General features: G+C 42.6%; 1 protein-coding gene and 1 pseudogene across 3 annotated transcripts in view; one reads left to right on the top strand and one right to left on the bottom strand.

Moving 5' to 3' along the window:
- Window positions 1–23,160, bottom strand: part of LOC144685008 (protein kinase C-binding protein NELL1-like) — an 814,339-nt gene that overhangs the window by 379,129 nt on the left and 412,050 nt on the right. For 2 of the 3 annotated variants that reach the window (XM_078549518.1, XM_078549521.1), the window contains one exon: window positions 3,800–3,925. The exons of the other annotated variant lie outside the window; for it this stretch is intronic. In XM_078549518.1, the coding sequence (XP_078405644.1) occupies window positions 3,800–3,925 (126 nt within the window). The remainder of the gene's footprint in view (window positions 1–3,799; window positions 3,926–23,160) is intronic. 3 annotated transcript variants of the gene reach the window in all.
- LOC144685089 (U6 spliceosomal RNA) lies at window positions 16,506–16,618 on the top strand (annotated as a pseudogene).

Raw genomic sequence — 23,160 nt, 5'->3', positions numbered from 1 at the left:
TCTGGCCAATCAGAGGCTGGCAGCTTTTTTGTGCTCAGCAGCGCGGCGGTGGTGACTGCTGCTGGCGCTATGCCCACCCGAGGTCTCGAATCAAGGGGTGACCCAGGTGCAGGTGAGTGATGCCAGGAGGCAGGTGGTTGGGTGTGGGTCATGGGGGAAGAGGGGTTGAGGGGGTCGGAAGCAAGGGCAGGGGGTGGCTTGCAGTGGGCCCGACCTCCCCAACCCCTCACTCCCTTCCCAATGCCAGGTCCCATCATCAGACATTGAGCACTTTTGAACAAATGGCCTTTGCCAACTTAGGGGGCCTCGATTGACAGCAGGGTGGGGAAGGCTGTCCATGGGCCTTCCTGCCCCAGACATAATCGGGGTGAAGGCAGGAATTCTGGCGAGGTTAGTGACAGAGGGGCATTTATGCAGGCAGGGTCTCCACCCGCCACCACCCTGTCCACTTAAACACCCCCAACCCCCGCCACGAATCTACAAATCTCACCACAGTGGAGGCACAGGATTTCACTCTTGGGTGAGGGGGGTTGCAGAGAATTGTGAGGCGGTGCTGTTCCCATGAAGCTGCTGCCCTTGAACTTCTACATGGTGGAGTTCGTGGATTTGGGAGGTTTTATCCAAAATAAAATTGCTGATCCAGGAAATTCATGACAACAACAGAATAAATCGAAAAGTAGTCAATCACCAAAGACAGCTGGCAGTTAACAATAAAATCCAAGAGAATAAACTTCATGAAGAATTGCTGCTTAAAAATTCCACTGTATTTTTATGGACTGGAGAAGGGCAACAAATTGCACACCGATTGCAGTTGATGAAGCCATGTTTTTCCCCATTGTGTAATGCCCAGGTTATTACATTTTGAAGAGCCTCTAGGTTTTCTAATTTAGTGGATCTTAGCAACTTCTGGCCAAACCTGAAACCAGAAAAATGGCGTATAATTGGAGGAAACATGCTATTCCATCACTTTCCTTCTCATTTCTCAGTTGGCAGCCAATTTATCCCAGGTGTATAAGAAATTACCTAATGGTGACAGCCCACTAACAGCCACTCTGGAACACTCAGCTCTCACATTGTGAAAGGGGTTTAAAATTGCAACCTCAAATAAAATTTGACTTCAGTTACCTCAAATGATTTGAGTTTCAGCCACTGATGGATGGGATGTCATAAAAATAATCATCCAGTGTCCAAGTGGCTCATTTCATTGGGGCTGCGGGCAAGTCCATAGTTCCAGATTATCATCTTCTCCCAACTGAGCTGGAAGGCAGGGGGCATGAAGAATTGTATAGTTGCCCTTTAATGGATAATTTCAACGTCTGAGAGAAATGGCCAACGGCTGTCTCCATAGCAACTCTGTCCAGTACCACAGAAACCAGTCATGAACCAATCCCCTCAGCTGAGGGATGTAGATCAAGGACGCACATCTTCTCTATCCAATAGGAGCGGAACTGTCTTATTAGTTGCCAATCAGGCAAATGAACAATAAGAACAAGAGTCAGGTATGCCCACTGAAATCAAGTGAGCTCCTCGCCTATCCCAGGATGGAGCAAAGGCGAACACATTGACAAGTTTTGATGGTTCTAGTGATGAAAGTTAGAGTGCAGGTATAAAGAAAGAATCCATTGCCACGAATGGTGAAGTTCATAAACAGCAAATTGCCAGGGCAGCAAGATCCATTCATGGGCCAGCCAAAAGTCCATTGACATGTGGCGGGACCACATGATCCCAGCAGCAGGCGGGGCTGGTAACTCCCACACCAGGTTTGCAATAGTCTGTGAACTGAGTATGAGTATTGAGAGATGAGTACTTAGCCATTAATAATTTAATTAAATAACCGATTGGCTCCTGACCATAAATATCAGTCAGCCTGCAATTTGTAAGGTGACAGTGAGCTACTGAATTCTTTTCTATACCTTAAGCAGGTTGCAACAGAAACCCATCATCAGATATTCCCCATCTCCTTGAACGTTCATCAGGAAAATGCATCATGAGTCGACTGGAGCATTAGAGCAGGAAATGTTTTCCTTCTTTCTATTGATGCTGACCATTTGGATAAATATTAGCAAACAGAAGAAAGCATGGGAAACCTAACAGTTTGCACAAAACAGGGTACACACATTGTTGTTTTTACCTTCTATACTAATTTACATATATGGCCACAAATGGAGGGAAGGTGTGGGTGGATGGAGGGAAGGAAAGGCAGAAGGAAAGAAAGGGAGGGAGTATTGTTTTTGAAGTCTAACCACTGTTGTCCTGCAGAATACAGGACAACCAATTATGCAGAACACGGTCTGACAAATATCAAATAAGTCACAATCAGGTAATCAGTAATGATACAAATGTGATATCACTTGTGATATGTAACAACCAGTTACGCTACAATCCTCTTTTAATGAGTGCAGACTCCGTAGTACAGCCTCACTCCTCAAGCTCCGGTTGGTATTAAGAGCTGTGCTTTACAATATTGTTACTGGAACAATCTGCTGTTAAATATGCCAAATGTTTATCTTAAGCTATCTTCAAACATCCTTCATGATTTATCTAAATATTAATCACTGAGCATTGTACATAGCAGGAATGATTGTCTTACAGCGAAAACAAAAGCCGGTAACATAGGCAATATATCTCACTTGCTTCTGATATTGATGACATTTTGTGACTAAGGTTGTTTAAAAGTTTGTTCTTATTAAACTACCTCCCTCCAAAATGTTTCTTTAATTAGTCTTTTTGTTTTCAATGAGGGTGAATGAAGGGAGCAGAATAGTGTGCGTGTGTGAATTTGAAAACTGAGTTGCAAAGAATGGGGTCTCAATTGTCATAACGATTACCCTCCATTACACCCTCTTCGCTTAATTAACCCTTAATTAAGGGTTTGATAGGGGAAACTCATGAGAAGGGTGCAGGCTAAAGCTTTGAAAGAAAATATTTTAAGCTCTGTATAAACAGGAAGGTTTCTGTGTTTAGTTTCCTAGTTTTATATGGCTCTCAAATTGAATGTGCCATAGAGGAGTCCATTGTCTATATAGATGTGGTATGTTACTGATACTAAGATCTTACTCCATTAAACTTGTGAAATTCATCTCACATTATGAAAAATGAGTAAGGCTTAATGTTCATAAGTTAATGGATTTAATGTTCCATTCATTTCAGCCGCTGGGAATGACTGGGGACTACCCATGTAAACTTCCCGACTCACTGTGCCTGCTCAGTCAGCGACATGTAGCAGGAAATGCTGCTTCTTCCATGGCAACACATAAATGGAGTGAAGAAGCTGATGATTCTCTGGGGCTCCCTGCTGCTTTCTGATAATGGAAGTAAGAAAGTTAGATTTGGACAGCTAAAAGATGACTCCCCCTCTACATTTGGGTCACACATATCCCTGGAAAAAACACTAAGGTTAAATAAATCCACCCCACCTCACATGGCCAACCAACAGTAAGGTATTTTATTTGAAACTGCTTATTTCTTATTTAAACTCTACCAACATTTACTTCAGAATGTTGAATACAAATTCTAGAGCACAGATATGTGTTCAGTATTATAACTGAAGGCCAACCACAGGCGAAACGCTCTCAGCACTAGTAGGAGTCCAACTCACCCTCCACTGGGTCGCACGCTGCTCTGATTTACAATGCAGCAGGAATAGGGGCCATCTATCTTGGGTTAACTTATGCTGCTGCTGGAGAGAATGCTTAATTCTCCCCAGCTGGGCTAGTTTCCAGAGCATATTAATCAATGCCTTGTCATTTTTGAAACTTATCTGCTCCGTAAACCTTTAGTTTTCCTAGACTGCTCTTACTTGTACAGGAGTAGTCATCAACTCTGGTGTATCCTGGGAGACAGTCACAGTGATACGATCCAGGCAAATTCACACACACAGTGTTTGCATGGCAGTAGTGTGTGCCATTCGCACACTCATCTTTATCTGTAACAAAATGGAGAGCAGACAAAGGTTAAAGGTTAAAGATTACAAGTTGAAGGCTGAGTTGGGTACAATGTATTAGTACATGTGGCTATCAGCAGTTAAATTATTGAAGATCAGTCGGCAGAGCTGCAAATTCCGTGCCACTGTAAATAACTGAGTGTAATGGCATCAGATTTTCTTTTAAAGTTTGATAAGGGAAGGCAAGGCAAATTAAATCCCCAGTCATTGCCTTTGATGATGTCAAAGCATACACAGTGTGACATCTTGCTGGCTTTGCTCTGATTGACTTTATGGCCTGTAAATTACTGTCATCAATATTATTGTACAACATAAAATGTGCTTGCATCACATTCCTCTATTATTTTAACAGAGGAAGCTCCAGTTTATTCCAAATGTATTAATGCCTCCTCAAAAACTGTGGAGGAGGAATTTGATAACAGCACATTAAGTGGCTTTATAAGAAGATTGCTCAAGAGAAATTTCCAGGCTTCTAATTCATGTGCTTTTGCTGTTGGCAGCTGAGAGTAAACTGACAGAAAAGGGCTCTGGAGTATTTTGAGAACAGTATTCTTTTGCATTTTGTGTTAACATATCTGTCAGATTCATCAGAATTCTCCTATCATTTAGGAGCCACGTGTTTAAGGTGTTCGTACAAGATACTTGCTTACTCTGCCAGGTTCTGTGGTGGACTAGATAAGGTCCCTGTCAAAGGAAGTCTAATCCTTTGCTAAGTTCTCAGTTGGTCATTTGCTGCAAAGCTGATATTTTCACTTTTAATTCAGATAACTTGGCACAATCTACATTCACAGACGGAGTGTAGGATGGGTGGGGAAGTTTGCAAACAGACGGGTTTGTTACATAAAAACACGCTCAAGAATTTTCCCTCTGACTGTGTTATGCCTAATGTGTTCCTTGCAATGTAAACCTACGATGATGACCTACAAAATATCTTCTGGGGTGAATTTCCTACAGGAGTTGGGAACCTGTCGTCGAGACCATTTCCCAGTCTCAACTCTGCATTTCGGATCCTTATCTGCCAGCCTCCCTCTCGCCTGTTCAATTAGTGACAGCAGGTGGGTTCTGAAGCACAGGACATCACAATCCACTCCAGCAGACGTCATTGCGAGAGCAGTGGGAATGCTGCTGGGACATCACAGCCCACTCCAGCAGCCCTATTGTAACAGCAGTGGGAATACTGCTGGGATACCATAGCCCATCTAACAGCCCTCATTGTGAGAGCAGTGGAAATGCTGCTGTGGCAACCCAGCCCACTCCAGCAGCTCTCAATGTGAGAGCAGTGGGAATGTTGCTGGGACAACGCAGCCCATCCAGCAGCCCTCATTGTGAGAGCAGCGAGAATACTGCTGGGGGTATCACAGCCCACTCCAGTAGCCTGTTTGCGAGAGCAGTGGGAATGCTGCTGGGACATCACAGCCCACTCCAGTAGCCTGTTTGCGAGAGCAGTGGGAATGCTGCTGGGACATCAGAGCCCACTCCAGCAGTCTGATTGCGAGAGCAGTGGGAATGCTGCACCAAAGACATCAAAGAGACGAGCCAACCCACCTCACTCCAAATTTCCTCCCTCCGGTTCTCCAATTAAATAAAAGAAAGCAATCTTGACAGGAGCAGAATTTGTATATCACTGTGCCACTTTTTTTTTGCATGTGAGACAGGGAAACAGAGTCAAATTTCAGGGATCCCCAAGGACCCCTGAAATACCTTCAACCCAAAATTGGCTCAAGCCATTTTTCAAACCTTACGTATGAAAATAATTGGTGTAACAGCTGCTTTAGGTCCCTTCACAGGCATTGGTCAGTGTTAAGCAGGGCAGGACTATAAAAATATTCTTCAAATCCAGACCAAAATAAGGAATCAAGAAGCAATACTTCATTCAATGAATCTTTCCTGGTGATGAGTCATAAAACTGCTGACTTTCTGTATGCCACAAGCAAAAATGTCCAAAGCTGATGATCTTTAGTTCAAAGACCCCACTTAACCCAATGGACAGGAAATCTCTTCATTATTATTATTTAATATGACAATTTATAAACAGCCAGCTTGTACTGCAACTCCCTTCCTGGTGGACTACAGTTACAATTATAGTTAACTATCACATGGTAAATGCATCACTGCATACTCAAAAAGTACCAACCTTACTCCATGTGGATTTTGCTTTTAAGATGCCAGGTAAATTGTCATCAAATCACAATGGTTAAGATTAATCTAATAGGATTAATACTTTTTTTAGGACATAATGTTAAACATAATCAAGTTACTAATCTAAAATGATTAATATTCTGTCTGCTGTTAAAAGAGCATCTAATATTTCAGATGTAATATATTCATCAGCTATGACATCATTACTTCACAAGACAGGTTCTGAAATGATATTTCAAAAGTCATACTGGGAATAAATCTGTCAAGATTGTATCAATGTTATGTTTATTAATAAGTGCAAAAAGAGAGATGAATAGAAATTGGTCTCAAGTGGTGGTGGCAAGTGAGTGGTATCAGATCAGCTGACCCAATATCATGTGTTTTTGCAGCACCACCAAAACCCATCTCTACCCCATTCAATCTGGATCAGGAAGGGAAGGGTTCATTTTCTGCAGTACAAGCTGCCTCTGTTTATAAATTACCATAGTAATAGATGTCCTGTCCATTGGACAAAGTGGGGTCTTTGAACTAAAGACCATCAGTAAGTCGCTTTGGATGTTTCTGCAGCATACAAGAAGTCAGTAGTTTTATCATTCAATACCAGACAAGATTCATTGAATGAAGTATTGTTTCTTGATTCCTTTGGTCTAGATTTGAAGAATAGTTTTACAGTCCTGCCCTGCTCAACACTGATCAATGTCTGTGAATGGATTAAATTTTACTGGGTTTTTGACAATCACAATAATTTCTAATTGCAACCTACTAAACATCCTTAAGCATTAGTCATAGGTCTGTTTTGTTATTTTATGCAGGTTTGTTGTACCATTTAGAGTTTAGTATTCTTGGGAGTTCAGTTACATAATTCTCCAAATGTGTGATAACACCATAAAAAAGACCAATTGTATTTTAGATTATATAAACAAGGCTATTATGAAAAAGATGCCTAGCATTTGTAGAGCCTCTTTCACAACTTCAGGACTCTCAAAACGCTTTCTAGTCAAAATGTAGTCACCACTGTAACACAGAAAAAACATCAGCTAATTGGCACACACCAAGCTTCCTCAAACAGCAATGAGATGGCCAGATTATCTGTTGGTTAAGGGATAATTATCGGCCAGCACACAAGGGAGAACTCCCCTGCTGTACTTCAAAATATTGCCAGGGGAGCTTCTGTGCCCACTCAAGAGGAAACACAGGGCCTCGATTTGATAGTTCATCAGGAAGACAGCACCTGCGACAATACAGCACTTCCTTAGTACACCTACAAATTAAGTCTCTTTTTCTTCCTCTTGACACTTTTTTTTTGGTATTCATTCTCTGTTGCCTTTCACCGTTGTTCACCTTTACCCACCTTCACTCAGGAAACCTACTCTTGCTTAGTCCAAGGCTTTTCTTTTACGTGCATGCATCTAATCCCACCTAAGACGTCCTTTTTTTTTAACAGAAGTACAATCAGAAAAATAATGACACACCTTACTGGTCAGAATATCCCTTGCTTCCATATGCAAGTTGGAACAAACATGAGCCAGAGTACGGCTTGATGATGTTTAGTACAATATTGCAGCATTAAGTCCAGCACAAAATGCCACTCAGCAATTTAACTTTTGGGTAAAACACTGGATCACACAGTACATCTTTTATACACTAACACTCAAACCAATTAAGAATTGAAATGGCTTAGAATCATTGTATGAATTGACTGAAATATATTGTGTCTCAAATCTTTCATAGCACATCAAAAGCTAGATGTTTACAAGGAAATGTCAGGGGGATATAAACTTAATCAACAATAACTGAAATGATCTATGTACTTATAAACTAAAGCAACACAATAATGAACAATTTTAACATAGTAATTGTGAGGCTCACAGAATTATCACAAATGCCATGATATTTTCCAGATTGGCTTTGAATATTACTACTGTAATTTTAAAAAATATTTCCACTTTGTAGCACAGAATCTAGATCAACTTAATACATGCCTCTCTCAAATGCAGTTATCTTGTCTTGCATTTGCGGATCTCTAAAGACACTCGTACTGATTTAACACACAGATAATTTGATAAGTCATGCTTTCTGAAATCAAAAAGATGTGCACCATGTTATGATCTCCATAGAGACCGATAACTTTTAAAAATAAATTCAAAACTTCCAGTTAATAGATGAAAGAATAACACAATAAAGTTTCACATTTTAAGACTTTTACTGTAACAAAAGCTAAAAGCACTATTGACCAAATACTATATTTGCTTTAAACCACAGAACAGAACTCCCCTTTTTACTTCCAGCACAACCAAGAAAACACACTTCACAGATATGTTTTACACTGTCCTTTAAGTAGACTTTCAATTCTTCCAGAACCAGTCCAAAGTGATTCTTAGCTCCCAAGGGTTTACTTTTATTCTCCTCCGTTCTCAGCCTGGCAACTTTTAATCTCAGAACAGTGAGGTTTTCTGCTCTGGAGATTCTTCCTCTATTGCAAGCTAGGCACATCTTCCAGCCTTCTTATAACTCCTCACAAATTTGGTCTTTCCAATCTGAATGTGAGCTCCCGCTGCATTCTGTGCAGAGAGTCATCGAGACTTTCAGCCTCTAGTTGCTTTCTCCCACTTCTTGGCAGACTAATTGTGTCTGTGAGTTTCAGGGATACCTTAGAAACCCTCCCCTCTCTCATATCCAACCTTCATGGTAACATGAATCACATGGGCCTCGTATCCAAGTAGAAATGCTGATTAGCTATTCTTTACACCCAAATTCTATTCTTTCGACCACAATTCATTTCCATCTTGGAATTACGTGGACAGTTTAAAGCGTAACTTTTTACAACTTGACCTTCTCAACATCTACTTGGGACTTTGGAGACTACCAGTCTAAACCACTGTAGACACAGATGTGGCTGCCATTGTCTCCAAGTGTGAACACCTTTCATCTTCTTCCCAGCAAAACAATCTGGGACTTCCTTTAATCTTTAACACCCCCTTCAACCTGGGCCTGTTGTCAGAAGCAACACTGGTTTATTGGGTATTGGAAAGTCGAGAACTCAGCTGAGCCTGGTTCTTCATGGAGTAGACTAATAATTAATAGGGTGCTCCATTACTCGTCTCAAAAAATGAAGCATTAACTCCTCCCACATTGAATGAACTGCACAACAACCTTGACAGCTTCAGCATGGTGCTTGTGTTTCTTACCAATGCGTCAACCAACTTCTACCTTCCCCTGTTACCCACCAACTGCCCCCCATCCTCCTACTGTTACAGACAGGAGAGGGACAGACAAACTGCACTGATTTCCTCTTGCCACCTGTCCATAAGCAGAAGGTGTCTTGAATTCATTTTTAGAAATAGGCGCTGACGTGTTTTTTCAAACCCTTAGTTTTTGAATTCCAATTTACTAATAATTCACAGCAAACTTGAGTTAGGATTAACTCAGAAGGTTAGTTTATTTTCCATGTTCAAAAACCCAGGGAAGGAGTGTCCGTAATGTCTCACTCCAAACACACACACTCACACACAGTAAAGGGGGAGATAGAGTAAAGGGGTTTTACAGTGCAAGGACCCTTGAAATGAATATTAGTTCACATGAGCTCTAGAGTCCAAAGTCAGAATCCAATGAGGAATTCTTTCACGTCGGTGTTCGAGTTCAACTGGCTGAAGACTAGAGTTGTAGGGTTCGCTTTTCAGTTGGCGTTGGCCGCAAGATGAAGTAGGTACGTAGCGACTGGATCATTTCTGTAGACAATGGTACGATCCTTTCCAGCAGAGACAGGTTTTGAGGTACAGACTATTGTTCTGCCTGGAGGGGCCTGCTTCTTGGCTGCTCACCAGTTGGATGTTAAAATAGCAGACTGATTATTTCTCAGTTCTCAAAGGCACATAGGGATTTCAAAATGATCACTTGAGTCATGTGACCTTCCTTCTTCATAATGACAATGTTTATCCAGCGTCCACAACTGGCTTTAATTTCAGGGCTAATAATGCCCCAGTTATTAGTGGTTAAAAGATCTACTATCTATTTTAAGGGTCTGGTGTTTGGGAAGCCATTGTCTAGGCAGACCCACTGACTCCACTAGCAAGACGATCTTATCAGATGCAAATGACATCCCCTTTCAACTGGACCTGGTCAGTCCCAGGTGTGGTATGAGTCTGTTAGCAGCTCTGTAAGCATGATGAGTTCTGATATGCAAGTTGCCTGGCCTTTTGTGATTGCAAGGGGTCTGTACTATGAGATGTGAGATCCCAGAAGCTGAGCAAAGAATCCTTTTGTTCTTGAAATTCCTGATGGTGGTTATCAGACAAAGGCCCAACCCTGTGGTCAGGTGACTTGCAGCAGCCATCTTTTTGGTTCACCAAAAAGTCAATTTTTAAAAATTGCAATAAGGATAAAGTTTTGAACATGCAGTGTTGGAATTCTTCACATCTTGTAGGGACTGAACACTATACCATCACCCCCTTGTCATTCCTCTCCCTCCTATAACCCTTCAACAACTACATCATCCACCCCCCCACCCCCCACAACCCACCCATGCAACCAATACCCTGGACCCTATTATCATTTTTGTGGACATTCCTGCTCTCTCCCACCACCACCACCCCAGGTTCCCATAACTGTCAATGGGCTCATGCCCCTCCTGATCCTAACCCTGACCCCCCCCATTCTTGAAGCCAGCTGTGTCCTGACTTTCCACAACCGCTCTCCATGAGACCAACCACTACCTGCTCATAAGCCTAGAACTTCCACCCTACCTGATCCAACTCCCCGTCACCATCGCTGTCACTGTACCCTCTGTCTCCCAGCACCCTCTTTGAACCCTTAAAACTTAAGTCTTGAGCTCATCAACTCCGCCCTTTAGACCCACCCCTCTACGACACTCACTGCCCAGAGAGGCCATCCACCACCATACAACGGGACCAAGACATAAACAAGCCCTGGAGAGTCTGGCTTCTTTCCCCAGACACCCTCCTACCCTTCCCCGCTGACCCTGCCTCCCTCGTCCAGCCTCCGCGCAGCTTGGACTACCGGCTCTCGATCTCAATCAAGAAACTGATAGTTCTAAGCGGTCCCCAAGAAGAACATAGCAGCGGATACCAACTTCAAAGTTCAGGAAGAAGTCTACCTCGCCAGGTGTACACCACTTATATGCAGTCTTAAATGTGGACGTTTAAATTTCTTACTGGCGGAGATATTAATTTGGGGGTGGGGGGCACTTAATTCTGGTGAACTGATCATTTAATGAGCATGCATGACATGCAAATGCCTGCAGAAGGGCTTCCTGACACTAGTTGTCGGGAAGCTTGACCCGCTTTTAAAATCCTGAGAACTTAATTGTAAAAGTTCATCACACGGTCAGGAAACTGATTTTTCACCTCCCTCTAAGCCCTTCACCTACTAGGTGGGCCCAGAAGATTCCAGCTGGAGATTTACAACTAAAATGAATGAACACACGTGTCAACTTTGGCGCAGCGGTAGCTCATGTGCCTCTACATGTAAAGATTGTGGTTTTAACTCCCACTCCAGAGACTTCAGCACAAACCTAGGTTGGCACTGCTGCACTGGGACTGCACTGTCTTTCAAATGAGACTCTGTATGCCCTCTCAAATAGTCACAGAAGATCTCTTGGCGCCATTCAAAGAAGAGCAAGAGAGGTCTCTAAGTGTTTTGATCTTTATTCATCCCTCAACAAAATCACTAATAAAAATTAAATGATCCAGTCATTTATCTCTTTGAAGTATGTGAGATCTTTGTGTGTGCAAATTGAATGCCACTTTTCCATCATTACCACAGTGACTACACTTTGATAAAAAAACCTTGGGATGCCCTAAGGACGTGACGACAATGTTTTTCTATATTAAATAAAATCTTATGGCACATATGTTAGACTAGTGATATCTATATTTAATATATAGCCATAACCTCATCTTGCGTTTCAGACAATACACACAGAATATTTAGCTTTTTTTCCCTGTAGTTCATCACCTCATCCCCTTAACATGGTTACAGTTATATATTTATGGTTATTGTCCGGTAATCAACAACAGGCTCTTGTCATTCTTCCCTTTCTTACATGAGACAGACCATCTTACATTCAGCAGATTGTGCCCTGGGTTGTTTCCATGATAAAGCCCCTTTTCATGTTAACACCATGTAGTCAATCATTTGACTAAATCACAACAAGTGCTGGCTTGATAAAATGGGCGAGGTCACCATTTCACTCCCATCAGAGGAAAGGATCCCAACTCACTGTCACTCCAGTAGCCAGAGACCAGAGCTCTAGTTGAATTTGACTTATCCCGCTGGACATCAACTCAGTAATCTAGTCTCTCCTTGCCAGAATTTTCTGGACTGTGATTCAAACCATAACCTTATGACTTGGCGAGAGAGTTGTGGGGAGGCTGCAGTAGGGGAACAAGGTACAGTCGGATTGTAGTTTACCACTAAATAAATTTACAGTGCTTACATCACAATAATCACTTTGTCAATCTGGATAGCGTCAGTCATAAAGTGTGTAGCACCTGCAGCATCAATGTTTGCTATAACGCCAGCAAGCGGCAGAAAAAGAAATGGGTCAAAATTGAAAGCAGATTGTCTGCATGTAGCTCCAGGTTATTATTACAAAATAAATGTGATAAATGGGAGTGATTTCAGTACGCAATCCTCGATTTCAGATAATAATCATGAAATGTGTGATGAACTCTTCAATCAGATACTACTTGCAAATCATTCCAAAATATTTCATTCTCTCCGTACTGCCCAAGAAATATCTTTTGCCATCAGGTAAAGAATGATTCATTTTCTATGTGCAATCTTAGCAAATGAGGTCCATTTGGAGGAATAGTCCCAGATTTGCACTAAGTGCGGTAGCGATGGTGGGTTTTCACGCCATATCGTCCCAAACCCACCGCATTAATTATGCATTCCTGGGAAACACGCCGTTTCCATGTTAGGTGGGCTCTCATTTGCCCGCCATGCCATCACCTCGCTGCTTCATCATGCCAGGCACCATATTTAAAGCACAGCCGCGCTCAGTGCTTCCAGCCCAGGACTGCAGCAAACAAAACATAGCCCCGAAAGGCAAAAAGACTGCAGCCTTCAAGTGCGTTTTGGACGCCATGGAGGCCCGCTGTGATGTCCTCTTCCTCCATCTCTGGCCGCAGGAGGGGCAGCAACATTACCACTCTGCCTTGAAAGGCAATGGCAGTGGTGGTCAGTGCCAATGCTACACAGAAGAGGTTGACTATCCAATGCAGATAGATGAATGATCTCATCTGTGCAGCCAGGGTAAGGCAACCATCTCATCACTCTAAACTCACACACTCAAAACCATCACACATTCACTGGCATCTCACTCACTGCCAACTCAAAAGACATCACCACCCATTCTCACACACATGCCCTCATATGTCCATCTGGCCTCATCTCTTCTGGAGACTGCCTCCTCAGCCCTCACCATTTTGAGGCCACTTGCACAAATCAACATGTACCACCACACATACCCTGGGTTACCCTCCTTCCTCAGTACAGCTCTCACCCTGCACCCCTTCCCTTGCCTGAGGCCACATCTCCCCTTCCCCAAGCAAGACCTTGCCCTGCAGCCATTGAAAAGCCACCCACATACGGCTGATCTGGTAGGTAGAGACCCCTACCGTGAGCCCCCTAAAAGTGATGTGGTGCTGTCTGTGAAGCCTGGCGCTGATGACTGCGAGTGCTGACTGAAACAAGGAAGACCTTGAAGTCCTGAGTGAAGTGCAGCCTGCCAGGTGCACGTTGTTTATGTGCTGTTGTGAAACACGTCCACATAGTTTCCCAACAATGTGGGCAGATGATCCAGCAGAGGGGAGGGGGGGCGGGGATGAGTCTGGCGGGCTGGCCTTATAATGATATGCTGATGTGTTACAATGAGGTTCCCGACATCCGATGGCTGGAAATGTGGCCCGCCATCAGCGGGCTGAGCGGACGATCACAAACTGGTTTCATGCCGTCGTGAAACCGATTGCTCCATATTGTCCACTCACGCCACCGAACATGTCCAATGCCGCTGGCACAGAAAATCCCGGCCATTGTGTATGTATATAGGTTTGACGTGAAAAATGTTCCATAATAACCACAAACGTTAATCTTTATCTAGTACAAGCCTCATTATTAAATCAGGCACCTATGTGGGCAGCTATGCTACCATTTCCATTTATATACATTTAACATTTTTTTTATTCGTTCATGGGAGGTGGCCGTGGTGGTGGTCCCATGTATCTGCTGCCTTTGTACTTCTCGATGGTAGTGGTCGTGGGTTTGGAGGCTGCTATGTAAGGAGCCTTGGTGAATTCCTGCAGTGCATCATGTAGATGTTACACACTGCTGACACTGTTTGTCGGTGGTGGAGGGAGTGAATGTTTGAGGATGGGGTGCCAATCAAGCAGACTGCTTTGTCCTGGATGGTGTCAAGCTTCTTGAGTGCTGTTAGAGCTGTATTCATCCAAGCAAGTGGATAGTATTCCATCACACTCCTGATTTGTGCCTTGTAGATGGTGGACAGGATTTGGGGAGTCAGGAGGTGAGTTACGTGTCGCAGGATCCCCAGCCTCTGACCTGGTCTTGTAGCTACAATATTTATATGGCTAATCCAGTACACTTTCTGGTCAATGGTAACCCCCAGAATGTTGATAGTGCGGGATTCAGAGATGGTAATGCCATTGAATGTCAACGGGAGATGGTTAGATTCTCTCTTGTCGGAGATGGTCATTGTCTGGCACTTGTGTGACGCAAATGTTACTTGCCACTTGTCAGCCCAAGTCTGGATATTGTCCAGGTCTTGCTGCATTTGGACATGGACTGCTTCAGCATCTGAGGTGTCACAAATGGTGCTGAACATTGTGCAATCATCAGTGAACACCTCCACTTCTGACCTTATGATGGAAGGAAGGTCATTGATGAAGCAATTGAAGATGGTTGGACCTAGGACACGACCCTGAGGAACTCCAGCAGTGATGTCCTGGGATTGAGATGATTGACCTCCAACAACTACAACCATCTTCCTTTGTGCTAGGTGTGACTCCACCCAACTGAGAGTTTTCCCCCAATTCCCATTAACTCCAGCTTTGCTAGGTCTCCTTGATGCCACACTCGGTCAAATGAATGTTGAGTATTATTCAAACATTGTCATTTTGCTGCAGATGTGTCCTGCTGTTGTGCCAAGCAAACTGAATAATGTTAAGAAATGGTGTAGTGACAAATCTACACGCAGGTAAGCTGTAAGTCTGCACACAGTTCCTCAAGACAAGCTCCTTCTGTGTAATTTCTCAATCTCCATTTTAATGTTTGTCAGACAGTTCTATTCGTAATCTCTCAACTCCAGTCTGCCATGAAGTCTCACCCCTTCCACTACTTTTCTGTTGTCAGATAGCTTGCCCAATATCTCATCATGGATGATTCTTAACCTCCTCCAGCTAAGCATTGTGAAGACTGAAACCATTGCTTTCAGCCCGTCACCAAGTCTTCTTCTGCATCACTGATTCCATCTCTCGCCATGGCCACTGTCTCAAATTAAACAAACCTATTCACAACCTTTCAAGCATCCTACTGACATCCTCAGCATCCTATTCTACCTCGAGTTGGATTTCAGACCCCATACCCTTCTCCATTACAGAAGCTGCACCCCAGGAAAAATAACTTAAAATTTGTCTTAAATGTGTTCTCAAAATAGAACCTGTAGTCAGACTGAATGCAAGGAAAGGTCAACAGCAAATTCAACCATAAAGGCTTACATAAGGATAGAAATCAAGCCATTAAGATCATAGGCCCAGACATAATTCTTTAAAGTTCTGTCTAATATATGTAGAAGCTTGTCTCTGCAAAATCAGAAGCTAAGATTGTACACCTATATCAACCAATAGAGGTAAATGTAATTATGTCATATGGATGTAAAAGTTTCCCCAAGGTTAATGGAGATGAGATTTTAGCCAGCTTGTCCACATGCAGGAAGTGAATTTACTAAGAGCAAAGGATCCAGGAGAAACTTTACAGATGAAAGTTCATTATGCTGATGTCTCAGAAGATTGACGCCATCCTCCAAAGAAACCTGAGGCAACCAGTTCATTTTTACAAACTAATAAGGACAAGGTCACACACGTTCTGAAAACATTGCTAATGACAAGCATGTAGACTTCAATTTATTGGCTGTGAGGCACTTGCGTCATCCTGGGGTTCTGAGAGGTGATATAAAAATGTACCATAAACTGGCTATTGAATGCTGTTAACTTTTCAGGTACCTCAGGAGTCTAATCCTAAATTAATTTCATCAATATATTTCAATCTCAGGCACCAATCCAGCAAGTAGTTAATTTTGAATTACTGTGGCTTAATTGACGTGCCTTTGTAACCTCTTATTTATTTTCTCAATTGATCCTATCTAATTATTTGCATTCATGGTTAAGTGCTGCTACAATCAGCGGCAGCACATATACTAAAATTGGAACGATACAGAGAAGATTAGCATGGCCCCTGCGCAAGGATGACACGCAAATTCGTGAAGCGTTCCATATTTGAGGTGTCAGCTGTGGCTCAGTTCATAGCACCCTCGCCTTTGAATCAGAAGGTTGTGGATTCATGTCCCACTCCCAGAAACCAAGAACTGTGAATGTACTTGAAAGAGTTACAATCTGTGACTGTTGATAACTCGAAAGAGTTACAATCAGCCATGATTCAGTTGGTAGCACACTTACCCCTGATTCAGAAGGATGTCAGTTCAAGTCCCACTCCAGGGCTTGAGCATAAAAATAAAGCTAACACTCCAGTGCAATATTATGGGAGTGCTGCATGGTCCGAGGTCCCATCTGCATTTTCAGGTGTAAGTAAAGGACCACACAGCACTATTTTTAAAAAAAAGCAAGGAAGTTACTCTGGTTTCCTGGCTAATATTTATCCCTCAATCAATATCACAAAAACAGCTTATGGGGTCTTTATTTTATCACTGTTTTTGGGGGCTTGTTGTGTGCAATTTGGCTGCCTTGTTCCTACATTATAGCAGTGACTACACTTCAAAAGTACTTTATTGGCTGTAAAGCATTTGGGGAATTCTTAGGGATGTGAAAGGTGCTATATAAATGCAAACCTTTCCTTCTAACTGTGATTCAAAGGTTAATAAACAATTGCTAGTTCATGACTTTGACTTATTTGACTCATTCCTTCCATTCCTCATAACTTCCTCCAGCCTTGCAGTATTCCCTCCAAACGTTCCATTCCTTTTCCTCCATCCTCTTCTGCTTCACCCTCTTCCTTTGCACAATTGGTGGCCATATTTTCAGCAAACAATTGTCGGGCTAAAGGACAAAGGTTATGCGCAAGAGGCGACCGTCGCTAAAACTCTCTGCCTCCCTAACTCCCCATCCTCCTTCAGGACAGGCCTTAACATCTACCTCTTTGATCAAGCATTGAATCAATGCTGCTGATCCCTCTTTGATTCAGTGGCCATTTTCCAAACATTCCGTGAAGTCCCTTTGGGTGTTTATTGTGCTCTAAATGCTATATAAATGCAAGCTGTTGTTGCTGGCAAAGAACAATGGCCCTGAACAAAAGTTCTTGGCCATGGTATAACTAGAATTAACTGCGTAGAGATTTATATTGCAAAAGCAAATTGAGAAATTAGTAATTAATCCACATAGTACGCACACTGCATGGACCCAATGTTAACTCCCACAGTTAAGTTTGAATCAGCACGATTATGACATTCTTCCACAAAGATACACAGAAAATAAAGCAAATTCTCAACTGCTTTGAATTTTCCTCTACAGCATAAATATTTCTGAGTTTGTTAAAAATAACTACAAGTTTATCATCATATGAACTGAACATTACAGGAGGCCAGGCATTTTATTGGTTGCAAAGCACTTTACAATATCCTGAGGTTGCGAAAAGCACTATATAAATGCATGTCTTTCTTTTTTAGGTGTGATTGGGTATTAAAAAAACATGTCACCTGTGGCTCAGGTGGTAGCACTCTCACATCCATATCACAAGTTTCTGGACTCAAGACCCACTCATATGGTGGGATTTTCTGCATCCCCGCCCCTCCCCCGCCGCTGGGATCGTTCCCACCGCAAGTCAATGGGCTTCTGGCTGGGGCACCGCCTCATCCTCGGCTGGTCCCGCCCGTGATGGGGCCGGAAAATCCCGGCCATGGTCTTCAGCATAAAAATGAAGGCTGTTACTCCAGTACTGAGGGAGTGCCACACTGTTGGGAGTGTTGGCTTTCAGGTGAGACATCAAACTGAGGCCCAATCTGCCCTCTCAGATCCCATGACACAATGTCAAAGAAGAGCAGGATAGTTATCCCTGGTGCCCTGGACAATATTTATCTCTCAATCAAGATCACAAAAACAGGTTATCTGACTTTAATCACATGGCAGTTAGTGCAAATTTGCTGTGTGTAAATTGGCTGCTGTGTTTCCTACATTTAAACAGTGACTGCACTTCAAAGTCTTTCATTGGCTATAAAGTGTTTTGAGATGTCCGGTGGTCATGAAAGACACTATATAACTGCAAGCCTTTCCTTCTTTTTGTGGACTTGGCCAGAAATAAATGTCTGTTAGTAAAAATCAGGGCCAGAGAGATAAGTCATGGGCCCTGGTGTTTCTCCTGTTTCTAGGCCCTTTATCTCCCCCCGCCCCCTGTTTTCTAACCCTCAGCAGCTCCTGTCGAGCACCTTCACAATGTGCTTTGGGTCCAATAGAATAGAATAGTGCAGCACCGAAGGAGGCCATTCAAGCCATTGAGTCTGCTCCAGTTCCTTTGAAGAGGAATCCAGTCAGTCCTACCACAACCCCCCAGCCACCATTTCCCTATAATTTTCTTTTCTTCAAGTATTTATCCAATTTATTTTTGAACACTAATTTGAATCTAAATCCATCATAATATCAGGGATGGGGTGCACTCCCAATCCTAACCACTCTTTGTGTAAAAGTTTTTCCTTGTGTCACCTCTCGCTCTTCTGCCAATCAAAAATGAAGTTAAATCTGGGCCATCTGATTATCACTCCAAACAGCTTCTATTTATTCTATCTAAACCTTTCATGATTTTATACACCTCCATCACATCCCCTCAGGCTTCTTTGTTCTAAGGAGAACAACCCCAGCTTTCCTGCAACCCTCATCCCTGTAGCCATGCTAGTAAATCTCTTCTGAACCCTCTACAAAGAAATCACATCCTTCGGGTGCCCAGAATTGGGAACCATAATCAAAGCGTGGTTAAACTCTGTTATATAGGTTCATCAAAACATCTTGGCTTTTGTACTCTAAGCCTATATTTATAATGCCCGCCGAAAGAGCAGGCTTCAGTATGATATACTTTACAACACGGCTTTGTCAGGCAATTATACACAACTAAGTCATTCATATTATGCAACCAGCTCTGCTTCTTTGAACCTGGCCCTATGCAACAACCAAAAGTCTTGAATCTCACAAGCACCGTGAACAACAATCCCATGTACAAATAAGAATATCTTGAACAAACAGAGACATATTCAATTGGCACATAATTCCTGTTTTCACTTACAAGTTTATAAATGGCAAAACCTTCCAGTAAATGAGCACCAACCAATTCAGCTACAATAATATGCTATTTCTATCCGCACAAGTAGGCTATGTTAACAGAAAAATTACAATTTACATTGAGTGATAAATATTTTCTCATTTTAAATTGAAACTAATCAAACTTGCAAATGTCCAGCTTGGAGCATGAAATAGGAGAGCAAAGTACTGCAGATGCTGGAAATCTAAAACAAAAACAGAAAATGCTGGAAATACTCTACAGGTCAAGCAGGACCTGTGGAGAGAGAATCAGGGTCAATGCTTCAGATCCACAATGCGCACTAGTTCTGATGAAGGGTCACTGACCTCTGTTTCTCTCTGCACAGATGCCAGTAGACATGCTGTGCATTTCCAACATTTCCCATTTCTATTGGAACAAAATTAACCCCTTATGCCAGTCCTCCAAAAAGCAATCAGACACTTGTGTGCCTCTCATTCCCCTTCAGCAAGAAATCCAGCAGCAACTGCCTGAATCTGGTTTGGCACAACATTAAACGTGAATTTCAAAAAAAAAACATTAAGGTATGAAGAAACCATAAACGACTTGCTGTGCAAAAAAGATTAACGTCAAAACAATAAATTAATAATTTTTCTAAGTGTGTAATTTACACTAAATGATCACTGAAAAGTGCCAAGCAGCAGAGTTAACTAATAAAACCATTTTTGCCTGTTCGTTTAAGAAGCAGAGCTAGAGAGAGACAGGCTGGACTCCAAGTCCTGGTCACCAGGAGAAGGGGAGGAGACCTGGACTGAGCTAAGGAGTTGGTTTTAACTAACACCAACCCCATGTGCTCACCTCTGGTGGCACAAACTCCGAGCTGGCCTTGGCAGAATTCAAACAAAAGCGGGGATCGGAAGCGGGTTGCCTTTCAGCCTGGGGTTTCCTCCTCTCCTGGGTTTCAAAATTAATTGCGAGCCAGAACCATTTCCGGTCCCTGACTCCACTCAACTCACTGGTGACTGGGAAACCATTCTACCTGAACTGCAACATTGAAGAAGCTTTGAGAAGAATGTGGCTGATCTTCCTACTCTTTCCTGTGGTTTGTGCAGGGAATGCTTAAGTTTGCTTTTGCTTCCCATTCTCAAGACATCTCCTTTCCCACTTTCTCCAGGACTTTGGTAACACGACCTACACAAATGTCAACCGTCAGCATTTTACAGCCGTACAAAAGATGTTACAGTACATTTTAATAAAAAACTTCCACCTTAAAAACTAAACTAAATCTTTGTAGATCACTTTTAAATCATGAAGCAATTGTTTCCTTTAAATTTCTTCCCATCATGGGAGTCTAATCAATCTATACTTTTTTGGAAAGTAAAGCTGGTTTTTCTCCCTTTCAGCAGTTTCAAACTGATCATATTTTTATTCAATTTTGTTCCTCCAACAAATTGGGCTAAAAATGGGGTTTTGTGGTTTTCTTGGGTGGTGGGGGGGGCGGGGGGTATGCACTAGCACTGATGAACCTGTCGGGGAGACCTCCCTGGAGGTAGACAATTACCATGCCATGTCCAGGAGCTCTGTCGAGTTAGGGACAATGGCCGGCAGGCAGGCATTCTGTGCGGTCTGTGGATATGACCTGCACAGAGGGATGGTGCTGCCGCTGGAGTAAAAACTGCGAGTTGAGCCCAGAGCCCCGGGCCCCCAGAGGGCATAGGCCCAAGTATTTTGCACCTTGTGCAACCCCATCTCCCAGGCCTTGGTAACAATAGCACCAACACGGTAAAATGTAACCAATACAATACAAAAGCTGAAAAATATAATTTAATACTATTGTTTTGAGTATTCTGAATCATTTAGACCATTTTGCGTCCCTTTAGGATACAACATTTCTACTGCAGTCCTGAGATAGTTAAAGAGCTGAAAGAGCCTGGAATAATCAGTAGGTGCCAATATTTTCAACTATAAACTTTAACTATGGGCCAAGGAAGGAACTCCACTTGAACATCTGGCTGTCACTGTCTTTATTAATAAACTAATTGTACAATTTAAGTTTCTACACACTTCAGAAAGAATCACTACTGAGTTCGTTGGTAAATGATACACCTCATTAATCTACCTCTTTAATTCAGACAACCACAATTTCCAACCAATCCATCAACTTCAGGTCAAGAATGATGATGTGATCCTTTAGGGAATGGCAAAATGACTGTAAGATTCCAGCTTACAGCAGCACAAGTTGCTACCACAGCAATATTTTCAGAACTCCACAATCCAAGGAAGCAGCAGTGTGATGAAAGTCTCACAAGATCTTTACCTCAAGTAGGTTTATGAACAGATTTGAGATGATTAGAAAGTTGTTTCTTTTAATTCTGGATGAAAATGGGACAGTGTGAAGTAAGGCCCCAAAAGGGACTGAAATACTTCATGTATCGTGCATTTTTGGCTGAGAGCCCAAACTCCATTAGTCTGTTGAAACAGGTGCACACAAGAGAAAGTATTGCTTGACTGACAGCTTTATTTCTTGGATCTCTTTTGTCAATTTTTCAATATTTATTTATACAAGATAAAGAAGTGTCAAGTGCTTGTAGTTTCTGTTATTAATATTTTAGAGGTCTGGTTGATTGGCACTTTTATAGGGTTGTAGTAATAGCAAGTTTTTGTTATTAAAGTTATGAATGGCTTTTTTTAAGCTTTCCCACTAATGCCATTGTAACTGTAGGGTTAATTGGTTCTATACAGAGTGTATGCTGGGTGAATGGGCATAGAAGTGCTATGAGTTGGCAACAAGAGTATGAGGGAGTATTGGTGGTGGGCGGAAAGCCATTTGTTGGCATGGAGGGTATGAGGGGCCATTGGGTGGGTGAGGTGAGTGTGGTCTTGTGAGGGTTTAGAGCCAGAGGGCCTAATATTGAATAAAAGAACTGGGATGAAGTCCCAAAGAACCGAGGTGGGCCTTTTAACCTGCCTACCTCAGCGCTTGGCAGCCTGTGTGGTTGCCTCCGATCTGTTTCTGGGAGTGGTGGGCCCGTCTCCAGCACGTATCCACCTTGGTATGAAAATTGCGCCTTTTGAGGCACCTTTTTCCTGAGTCGCGCATGCCGAGCCAGAAAATTTCTCATCTCCCAGGACCTGCCCCAAGCACAAAAATGCAGCCCATTATTGTTGTCAGCACTCGGATGTACAGAACTGCCTCTTACACCGCATGATTATTTGTAATGGCAAAAATATGAACTATAATCTTGGATGGGATTTTGTTGCCAGAATCTAGTACTGCTGCTCTGACCCCTCTTATTAACTTCTACCTTCCTGCACAAAACAATATCTTTAAATAACATTAAGAGCATTTGTTGTAGGGTGGCTGAGTTGTGCTATTAGTGATAGAGTTGATCTGCAGACACTTCTTGAGTGGAAACGCTAAGTTTATTTACAATGTACTCTGCAGCAACTACATGTGTGCTTTCAACTCCAACTCTATCCCTACACTGACTGCTGAGGTAGCCCGCACTGCTGTCCTATTGGTTACTACAGATCATGTGGTCTGAAACGATTGTAAAATGGCAGCC

This window comes from Cetorhinus maximus, chromosome 9 (assembly GCF_964194155.1).
Source record: "Cetorhinus maximus chromosome 9, sCetMax3.hap1.1, whole genome shotgun sequence".
Classification (NCBI taxonomy): Eukaryota; Metazoa; Chordata; class Chondrichthyes; order Lamniformes; family Cetorhinidae; genus Cetorhinus; species Cetorhinus maximus.
This window is presented reverse-complemented; position numbering and strand designations above follow the sequence as displayed.